The 11,655-nt window shown below is 46.2% G+C and overlaps 1 protein-coding gene across 1 annotated transcript in view; it reads right to left on the reverse strand.

The window, feature by feature from the left end:
* Window positions 1-11,655, reverse strand: part of jag1b (jagged canonical Notch ligand 1b) — a 93,709-nt gene that overhangs the window by 55,299 nt on the left and 26,755 nt on the right. Inside the window, 2 exon segments of the mRNA XM_078405648.1 lie at window positions 910-970; window positions 3,091-3,345. Coding sequence (XP_078261774.1) covers window positions 910-970; window positions 3,091-3,345 — 316 coding nt within the window.

Here is an 11,655-nt window from a genome sequence, read left to right on the forward strand (position 1 = left end):
CCCAGATACAATCAAGTCAAACTCAAGTACAATAAGTAGAGCAAAGGGGAAGATACAGAGTGCAGAATATAGTTCTCAGCATTGTAGCGCATCAGTTCCAAGGTCCATTGTCTACAATGGGGCAGAGGTGAATCGGACAGTACCTTAGCGTACAGAAGGGCCGTTCAGAAGCCTGATAACAGAGGGAAAGAAGCTGTTCTCAAGTCTCGTGGTGCGCACTTAAGATTTTAATACAACACTTCAGAAAACTAGAGACTGAAATGAGTACTCAATAATATAAAACAAGCCTATGGGGAAGTAGGAACATAGAAAATAGGTGCAGGAGTAGGCCACTTGGCCCCTTCGAGCCAGCACCGCCATTCAATACGATCATGACTATTCATCCAAAATCAGTGCCTGCTTTCTCCATACTTGGCTGATAAAATTGAAGGTATCACAAAATGCTGGAGTAACTCAGCGGGTCAGGCAGCATCTCGGGAGAGAAGGATTGGGTGACGTTTTGGGTCGAGACTCTTCTTCCGGCTAATAAAAGCGTTCAACTCATATAAAAGTGTTCAATTCATATTCATATCCTTAAGAGCTAGATAGAGCTCTTAAGGATAGCGGAGTCAGGGAGTACGGGGAGAAGGCACGGACGGGGTACTGATTGAGAACGATCGGCCATGATCACATTGAATGGCGGTGCTGGTTCGAAGGGCCGAATGGCCTCCTCCTGCACCTATTGTCTATAAACCTGTAGACTCGAGTGCGGGAGGAAACCGGAGCACCCCGGGGAGAAAACCCGCACAGGTCACGGGGAGAACGTGCAAACTCCGCACACAGACAGCGCCCGCGGTCAGGATCGAACCCGTGTCTCTGGCTGTCGCGAGGCAGCAACTCTGCCGCTGCATCACTGGGTCATCTGCTTACCTACAATCCCCGGGTGATTTACAGGAACCATGTTCGGGACTGCAACCCTGACGACAGATGGCTGCAAAAGAACGTCAACACATTACCATTGGTGCAGAATATGTTTCTTAGACACAAGTCAACGGGGGAGGGAAAAAAATTAATTAAAAAATCACAGGAGATTCAGAAACAAGGAACTGCAGATGCTGGTTTAGGGCACAGAGAAGATTTACAATGATGTTGCCAGGGCTCAAAGGCCCGAGTTATCAGGTGAGGTTGAGCAGGCTAGGACTTTATTTCTGGGAAATGCAGGAGGATGACGGGGCGATCGCAGAGGCAGGCAAGACCATGAGAGGAAGAGATCCTGTCAATGCACAGGGTCACTTTGTTTTTTAAAACACAGGTGGTGGGTGTATGGAACGAGCTGCCAGAGGAGGTAGTTGAGGGAGGGACTATCACAACTGTAGAAAAACAATTAGACAGGTACATAGATACGAGCCAAACACAGGCAGGCGGGACTGGTGTAGATGGGGCAGGCTGGTAAACACGGGCCAAAGGGCCCGTTTCCACACTGTATGACTATGGAAAGTCCCCTTCTCCAGGTTTAATTTCTTGTGCAGGAAGGAACTGCAGATGCTGGTTTAAACCGAAGATACACAAAATGCTGGAGTAACTCAGGACAGGCAGCATCTCTGGAGAGAAGGAATGGGCGATGTTTTGGGTCGAGACCCTTCTTCAGTAAATTCTTGTTACATATATGAACAGGTCAAATAGACAGTAGGTGCAGGAAGCCATTTGGCCCTTCGAGCCAGCATCGCCATTCAATGTGATCATGGCTGATCATTCACAATCAGTACCCCGTTCCTGCCTTCTCCCCATACCCCCTGACTCTGCTATCCTTAAGAGCTCTATCTAACTCTCTCTTGAATACATTCAGAGAATTGGCCTCCACTGCCTTCTGAGGCAGAGAATTCCACAGATTCACAACTCTGACTGAAAAAGTTTTTCCTCATTTCAGTTCTAAATGGCCTACCCCTTATTCTTAAACTGTGGCCCCTGGTTCTGGACTCCCCCAACATTGGGAACATGTTTCCTGCCTCTAACGTGTCCAACCCCTTAATAATCTTATACGTTTCGATAAGATCTCCTCTCATACTTCTAAATTCCAAGCCTTTTTTTTTTTAAATTAGCAATCTTGGATACAAATTTCACACTTGGCATGTTCAAAAACAAAACTGCAGCTCTCCAATCAATTAAATGAGAAGATTAACCTACACAACAATGAGTCGGTTAACCTTTGGTGAGTGTTTGTCAGCACTGGGCCTGTACTTGCTGGAGTTTAAAAGAATGATGGGGGACCTCATTGAAACGTACCGAATAGTGAAAGGCCTGGATAGAGTGGATGTGGAGAGGATGTTTCCACTGGTGGGAGAGTCCAGGACTAGAGGTCACAGCCTCAGAGTTAAAGGACTTTCTTTTAGGAAGGAGATGCGGAGAAATGTATTTCGTCAGAGGGCGGTGAATCTGTGGAATTCCTTGCCACCGAAGGCTGTGGAGGCCAAAAGTCAGTGGATATTTTTACAGCAGAGATATAGATTCTTGATTAGTGCGGGTATCAGAGGTTATGGGGAGAAGGCAGGAGAATGGGGTTGGGGGGAGAGATAAATCAGCCACGATTGAATGGCGGAGTAGACTTCAAATAGCCTAATTCTACTCCTATTAGAAACATAGAAAAATAAGTGCTCTTCGTGCCAGCACCACCATTCAATATGGTCATGGCTGATCATCCAAAATCAGTACCCCGTTCCTGCTGCCTCAGAAGGCAGTGGAGGCCAATTCTCTGAATGCATTCAAGAGAGAGCTGGATAGAGCTCTTAAGGATAGGAGTCAGGGGGTATGGGGAGAAGGCAGGAACGGGGTACTGATTGAGAATGATCAGCCATGATCACATTGAATGGCGGTGCTGGCTCGAAGGGCCGAATGGACTCCTCTGCACCTATTGTCTATTGCTTTTTCCCCCTCATATCCCTTGATTCTGTTAGCCCCAAGACCTAAATCTAACTCCCTCTTGAAAACATCCAGCGAATTGGCCTCCACTGCCTTCTGTGGCAGAGAATTCCACAGATTCACAACTGTCTGGGTGAAAAAGTTTTTTATTATTATTATTGTTATCATATTATTGAGAAATATTCCACTACGTACCTCTGTTGCAGTCAATTCCCATCCACCCTTCCAAGCAAGTCTTGTTGCCATTGTGGTCGCAGGTGTAATGCCCAAAGAAATCATCCCTCGGCCTGCAAAACTTGTTGCATCCAAAGCCATAGTAATATTCATCACACATCACGCGGATCTGGTATTCAAAGTGAGCCACTGCCCCATTGTGTCTCATCGTCTGCCATTGGTGACTTGGGTTGATCATCCCAGAGTAAACGGCCTTCTCGATCGTATCTCCTTGACCTGTGGTCAAAGCAAAGCCAAAAATAAACAAAAATTCAACGCCAAATACAATCTCCTTGACCTGTGGTCAAAGCAAACCCACCCCCCCCCCCCAAAAAAAAATGAAATCACTACCAAATATACATTAGATATCACATTTCTTTTCATGATCATAATCATACTTTTAGCCAAGTATGTTTTGCAACACGCAAGGAATTCGATTTGCCATAGTCATTATACCAATAAGCAACGGAACACACAAGATACATTTTAACATGAACATCCACCAGTAACTCCTTCACATTCCGCACTGTGATGGAAGGCAAAAAAAAAACAAAGTTCAAACTTCTTCCCTTCCTTTTTTAAATTTTTTTTTTAAGACTTCAATTCCCAGGCGATAGCACTATTGGGAGAAGAAACAAAAAAAGACAGTGCCGGAGGAACTCAGCGGCTATATTGGAAAACATAGAAAAATAGGTGCAGGAGTAGGCCATTCGGCCTTTCAAGCCAGCACCGCCATTCAATGTGATAGACAATAGGTGCAGGAGGCTGCCATTCAGCCATTCGAGCCAGCACCACCATTCAATGTGATCATGGCTGATCATTCTCAAACAGTACCCCGTCCCTGCCTTCTCCCCATACCCCCTGACTCTGCTATCCTTAAGAGCTCTATCTAGCTCTCTCTTGAATGCATTCAGAGAATTGGCCTCCACTGCCTTCTGTGGCAGAGAATTCCACAGATTTACAACTCTGACTGAAAAAGTTTTTCCTCATCTCAGTTCTAAATGGCCTACCCCTTATTCTTAAACTGTGGCCCCTTGTTCTGGACTCCCCCAACATTGGGAACATGTTTCCTGCCTCTAACGTGTCCAACCCCTTAATAATCTTATACGTTTCGATAAGATCCCCTCTCATCCTTCTAAATTCCAGTGTATACAAGCCTAGCCGCTCCAGTCTTTCAACATACAACAGTCCCGCCATTCCGGGAATTAACCTAGTAAACCTACACTGCACGCCCTCAATAGCAAGAATATCCTTCCTCAAATTTGCCTTGCTCTTCAGCAAAGCTCACACACTGCGATCACAACTTGTGTTCTTCGCCGGCTTTTGGATCTCGTCTGTTAATAGCTTGCATTTCTGGCTTTTAAAAAAAAAACAGACTCGAAACTGCCAGCCTTCAACTTATGCCGGCAAAATTATATTTCACGACAGCCCGGGACATTGTAGCGCTCTGTGGCATTTCACGGGCCCTTCCCAGCCCAACCGCCGCCCAATTTAACGCATCCATTCGACCTCGTGCCTGGAGCACTTGTTTAGAGAGCGAGGATTTATCAGGAAACACCCAGAATCATAGAAAATAGGTGCAGGAGGAGGTCGATCGGCCCTACGAGCCAGTGCCGCCATTCAAGTGATCATGGCTGACCATCCACAATCAGTACATCCGTTCCTGCTTTTTCCCCCCACACCCCTTGATTCCCTCAGCCCCACGAGCCAAATCGAACTCTTTCTCTCTCTCTCTCCCTCTCTCATGAAAACGTCCAGTGAATTGGCCTCCACTGCCTTCTGTGGCAGAGGATCCCACAGAATATCTCTCCAGCCACACATGACAGCAACCAAACCAATCTCAATGTAGTGCAAGACCGAAAGTATTTATTACAAATCGAAGGTACTTATTTCACAAAATGCTGGAGTAACTCAGCATTTTGTGAAATAAATCACGACCCGAAACATCACCCATTCCTTCTCTCCTGAGATGCTGCCTGACTAACCATAGAAAATAGGTGCAGGAGTAGGCCATTGGGCCCTTCGAGCCTGCACCGCCATTCAATATGATCATGGCTGATCATCCAGCTCAGTATCCTGTACCTGCCTTCTCTCCATACCCCCTGATCCCTTTAGCCACAAGGGCCACATCTAACTCCCTCTTAAATATAGCCAATGAACTGGCCTCAACTACCCTCTGTGGCAGAGAATTCCACAGACTCACCACTCTGTGAAGAAATGTTTCCCCAATCTCAATGTTTCTTTTAAAAAGTCAATGCATTCATAAGATCACAAGTGATAGGAGCAGAATTAGGCCATTCGGCCCTTCAAGTCTACTCCTGCCATTCAATCACGGCTGATCTATCTCTCCCTCCTAACCCCATTCTCCTGCCTTCTCCCCATAACCCCTGACACCTTTACTAATCAATTAATCCTGGGATCGTACAAGGCCAAACCACCGGTACAACTGTTGCAACATACTCTTGTATGAAGGAACTGCAGATGCTGCTTTACACCAAAGGTAGGCACAAAAAGCTGGAGTAACTCAGCAAGCCAGGCAGCATCTCTGGAGCAAAGGAATAGGTGACATTTCGGGTGTGAAGGAGGGTCTCGACCCGAGACGTCACCTATCCACGTCCTCCAGAGATGCTGCTGCCTGACCTACTGAGTTACTCCAGTGCTGCCTTTCTCCCCCACACCTATCATTTGCCAGGCTTCGTCCCAGCCCACACCATTCTTCCAGCTTTCTCCCCCCCCACTTACAATCAATCCAAAAATTACCCAACCAGAAGCGTTGCCTTGCCTACCCATGGTGCCAGATGCTGCCAGACCCACCAAGGGCAAACAGTACAGAAGTGTGAAACGCACACCTTCAGATTCAGGGGCAGTTTCTTCCCAGCTGTTATCAGGCAACTGAACCATCCTACCACAACCAGAGAGCAGTGCTGAACTATCTACCCGACTGGGCCTTCTTACATCAGGCTTTACTTTGCACTAAACGTTATTCCTTTATCATATCTGTAAGCTGTAAACGGCTCGATTGTAATCACGTATTGTCTTTCCGCTGACTGGTTAGCACGCGGCAAAAGCTTCTCACTGTACCTCGGTACACGTGACAATAAACTGAATTGAAACTGAACAGGTTACTCCAGATGTTGGTGCCTGTTTTTAAACTGATTCTCGATGACGTTTAAGGTAGAGGCACATTTTAATGTAATAAACTAATGAAACAAGCACAATGTACTGGGCGACACGGTGGCGCAGCGGTAGAGTTGCTGCCTTACAGCACTTGCAGCGCCCGTGACCCGGGTTCGATCCCGACTACGGGCGCTGTCCGTACGGAGTTTGTACGTTCTCCCCGTGACTAGCATGGATTTTCTCCAAGATCTTCGGTTTCAAGATCTTCGGTTTCCTCCCACACTCCAAAGACGTGCAGGTTTGAGGGTTAATTGGCTTGGTACAAATGTAACAACTGTCCCTAGTGGGTGTAGGATAGTGGTTAGTGTGCGGGGATCGCTGGTCAGCGTGGACCCGGTGGGGCCGAAGGGGCCTGTTTCCGGTGGCTGTATCTCTAAACTAAACTAAAGTATCTAACATTACGAGAGGCACAGATACGGCCGACAGCTACAACCTTTCCCCCAGGGGTGGAAACGTCAAAGACTGAAGGGCAAAGGTTTAAGATGAAGGGGAAAAGATTTCATAGGAATCAGAGGGGGTAACCTTTATACACAGGAACGAGCTGCCAGAGGAGTAGTTGAGGCTGGGACTATCGCTATGTTTAAGAAACAATTGGACAGGTACATGGATAGGACAGGTTTGGAGGGATATGAACCAAACTATACACTGTATACACTGGAATTTAGAAGGACTTGAATACACTGGAATTTAGGATGAGAGGAGATTTTATCGAAGCATATAAGATTATTAAGGGGTTGGACACGTTAAGAGGCAGGAAACATGTTTCCAATGTTGGGGGAGTCCAGAACAAGAGGCCACAGTTTGTGGCCAGTGGGGGGACTGCCAGAGCATTAAATAAATTACCCTGGTGACCTATTAAAAAAAAAAACCAGCCCAGATGAAATGAAACCAAGCAAGATGCCCACATCATCCTGTTACAAGCCTAATATCCTTTCCCTGGCAGTTTGATGGATTGGGGGCAATTTTAACACCAGGAACAATTTTATCATTTGATTACAAGCAATCATTAACTCTAGTTATTCACGATTAAAACCTCCTCAGATGCAGCGTCCAAGACACTACAAAACATTTTCAAAGACTTCAGGAGATACAGCGTGGAAACAGGCCCTTCGGCCCACTGAGTCTGTGCTGACCCAGCGAGCCCCGAACACCAGCACACTGCCCTACATAATTGGGACAATTTACATTTAGTAAATGTATGTAGAATCGGAAGCCAATTAATCTACACACCCTCACGTCTTTGGAAGTTAGTTATAGTTTAGAGATACAGCGCGGAAACAGGCCCTTCCGGCCCACCGAGTCCGTGCCGACCACCGACATTAACGCGATCCTACACAACTAGGGATAATTTACATGTATCACTGATGAACTTAAGAAAATGTAACAGGGTATTCCAGCCTAAAGTATGTATAGTTGCCGTAAATTCTAGAAAAGTCAATTTAAACATGCAGCTGCTGAAAGGAGGAACTGGAAGGTTAAATAACTGATTTCCTGCAAGTTAATTCTGAACACCAAGCAATAAATCCACCGTGCTTACACCATAAGCACTTGTTCACTGGAAATATCAAAAGAATATAATTTACCAAGACATCTGCAGGTTCGTGCAGCACCAGACGATTCCTTGTTAAAAAGTAAAAACCTTCAACACGTGAAAAGCGTTAGAGAAATATTGTTGCAGGTCTTGCTCTTGTTAAGAACACATGCCAGAAACCAGCGTGATACTGAGCAGTGACACCCCCCTCACCCACCCCACCCCCCACCCCCCACAAAAAAAGGACAAAGTGCTGGAGTAACCCAGCGGGTCAGGCAGCATCTCTGGAGAACATGGACTGAAGGGGTCTCGACCCGAAACGTCACCCATTCCTTCTCTCCAGAGATGCTGCCTGTCCCGCTGAGTTACTCCAGCATTTTGTGCCCGTCTATGGAACAGTGACGTCTTGGGTCGAGACCCTTCTTCTGAAATGACTTACTTGCTCATTGCTTTCCCTAGACTGAACCATCCAAACACAGCCTGAACTACCATCCACCTCATTTGGAGACCCTTGGACCATCTTTGATCAGACTTTAGACACAAAAAGCTGGAACAAACAGCAGGTCAGACTCTCTACCTTGTCTATGCCTCTCAATTTTATAGAACATCCCAATACTTTCAGGTGCTAATTAAGTGTTAGTCTTTTCATTTAATTTCATCATGTCAGTCCCGCCATCCCGGGAATTAACTTGGTGTTCCTACACTGCACTCCCTCAATAACCAATAATGCCCTTCCTCAAATTCGCTGATGACTCTAACAATACCTGCCAAGCCCCTAATCTCTCCAATTCTCAAATACCTTCTGTCTAACCCCAAAGTGCCCTGTATCACAGTGCATCTAATCTTTGTGGAGTTCCTTGGAATAGCTTACTACTTCGAAAGGACTATTTATAAGCCACAAGTTGACGTGTAACTATTACAAGACAAAGTCTGAAAGTTGGTGCAAGATTGGGAAAGGTTAAAGAAGTTTGTTCTGGTATTTGACCTGAAAGGTCATACCTTTGCAGGTAAATACCAGCTTTGATCTCCTATCTCTGGGCTTGGCAGTTACCCTGGGATTGGATATTAGGGCTACTTTAATATTAGCTTTTGAACTCCTGTGAGATGGAATAGTGCATCGAAAGAACAGTGCCCTCTCGACCCAAAATGTCCGTACTGATCTTTGATGCCAAATTAATATTGTCTCTTCTGCCTGCACATGATCCATATCCCCTCGGTCCCCTGCATCACCATGAGCCGATCTAAAAGCCCCTCTAGTTAATGGTCACGTGTAACCGAAGTAACAATGTAAAGCTTTTTGTTGCGTGCTAACCGGTCAGTGGAAAGACTGTACATGATTACAGTCGAGCTGTCCACAGTGTACAGGTATAGGATGAAATGGAATAATGTGTAACACAAGGCAAAGTCCGATTAAAGATGGTCTGTATGTCTCCAATCAGGTTGATGGTAGCTCAGGACCGCTCTCTAGTTGATAGAATGGTTCAGTTAAACATAGAAAATGGTGCAGGAGTAGGCCATTCGGCCCTTTGAGTCAGCACCACCATTCCATATGATTATGCAAAATCAGTACCCCATTCCTGTTTATTTTTTCCCCATACGCCTTGATTCTGTTAGCCCTCAGAGCTAAGTTGCCCGATAACAGCTGGGAATAAAGTGTCCTTGAATCTGGAGGTGTGTGTTTTCACACTTTGTATCTCTTGCCTGTTGGGAGAGGGGGAGATGACAGTGACCGACCGGGGTGAGACTCGACCTTGATTAATCCTTTTTATTTTATGTATTAAATGAATACTATAATAGCTGCCACCACCATCTGGCAGCACATTCCAGGCACCCACCACTCTGTTAAAAAGAAACTTGCCCTGAATAACTCGTTTAAACTCTGCACCTCAAATTATAGCTATGCTCTCTAATCTTTGACATTTCCACCCAGAGTGAAATTAAAAGAGAGTTAGATAGCGCTCTGGGGGGCTAGCGGAATCAAGGGGATCTGGGGAGAAGGCAGGCACAGGTTACTGATTGTGGATGATCAGCCATGATCACAATGAATGGCGGTGCTGGCTCAAAGGGCCAAATGGCCTCCTCCTGCACCTATTTTCTATGTTTCTATGTTTTCTATGAAAGAATGGGTCGACTGGGCTGATATTCACTGGAATTTAGAAGGACGAGAGGGGGATCTTATAGAAACATAAAATTATTAAGGGATTGGACAGGCTAGATGCAGAAAAAGTGTTCCCGATGTTGGGGGAAGTCCAGAACCAGGGATCACACAGTTTAAGGAATAAGGGCCATTTAGGAGTGAGATGAGGAAAAACTTTTTCACCCAGAGAGTTGTGAAGCTGTGGAATTCTCTGCCACAGAAGGCAGTGGAGGCCAATTCATTGGATGTTTTCAAGAGGGAGGTAGATTTAGTTCTTGGGGTTAAAGGAATCATGGGATATGGGGAGAAAGCAGGAACGGGGGTACTGATCTTGGATGATCAGCCATGATCATATTGAACGACGGGGTAACTGGCTCAAAGGGCTGAATGGCCTACTCCTGCACCTATTTTCTATGTTTCTATGAAAGCAATTAAAATCAGTGATCTACCAATAGGCCAGAATATGTCTCAGGGTCTGTTGCAAAACTGGAGACCTCAGGATGGAAGGATAAAAATTCCAGAAGAATCTGAAAGTATAGTTTACAGGCACAGCACGGCAACAGGCCCTTCGGCCTACGAGTCCACACCGACCAACCCAGGGAAAGCGACAAACATAATCCCAAAACTATAACCTAGTCCAATTTCTGAAGGTTTCCTTTGGAACAAACTATGAAACGTCCAAAAATGATGTTGTTTAATGCAGTTGAAAATTCAGCAACAGCTTGGGTCGAATGTGTGGCGCAGCAGTAGAGTTGCTGCCTTACAGCGCCAGAGACCCAGGTTCGATCCCGGCTACGGCGCTGTCTGCACGGGAGTTTGTACGTTCTCCCCGTGACCTGCATGGGTTTCCTCCGATATGTTTGGTTTCCTCCCACAATCCAATAGACAATAGGTGCAGGAGGAGGCCATTCGGCCCTTCGAGCCAGCACCACCATTCAATGTGATCATGGCTGATCATTCTCAATCAGTACCCCCATTCCTGCCTTCTCCCCATACCCTCTGACTCCGCTATCCTTAAGAGCTCCATCTAGCTCTCTCTCTAAAGCATCCAGAGAATTGGCCTCCACTGCCTTCTGAGGCAGAGAACTCCACAGATTTACAACTCTGACTGAAAAAGTTTTTCCTCATCTCTGTTCTAAATGGCCTACCCCCTTTTCTTAAACTGTGTGGCCCCTGGTTCTGGAGCACAGGTTTGCAGGTTAATTGGCTCGGTATAAGTGTGAATTGTCCCCAGTGCGTGCAGGACAGTGTTAATGTGCGGGGATCGCTGGTCGGCGCAGACTCGGTGGTCCGAAGGGCCTGTTTCCGCGCTGTATCCCTGGACTAAAGGATCGCAGGCTTCACGCATACGTTACAGGTTTACGTTATGCAGTTGTGCATGTTACTGCCCGTCAGAGCTGCAGCGGCCAACATGACCTTAACACCTGTTGCCACCCATCAACTGTATTAAAACATTTTTATATCCTAGTAAGGCATGTTACTGCCTCCTTCCCCTCCCCCCTTCCCCCTCCCCAAGCCCCACCTGTCAACCATCTCAGGGGAGAGAAAATGACAACTAGACTGCTGAGTGAATAGATTGTCAAAAACCCAGTTGAACAAAATATATATATACTGGCAGAAGGGCCTCGACACAGAAAAAGTCACCCATTCCTTCTCTCCAGAGACGCTGCCCTGACCTGCTGAGTTACTCCAGCTTTTTGTG

Source organism: Rhinoraja longicauda, chromosome 9 (genome assembly GCF_053455715.1).
Source record: "Rhinoraja longicauda isolate Sanriku21f chromosome 9, sRhiLon1.1, whole genome shotgun sequence".
Classification (NCBI taxonomy): domain Eukaryota; kingdom Metazoa; phylum Chordata; class Chondrichthyes; order Rajiformes; family Arhynchobatidae; genus Rhinoraja; species Rhinoraja longicauda.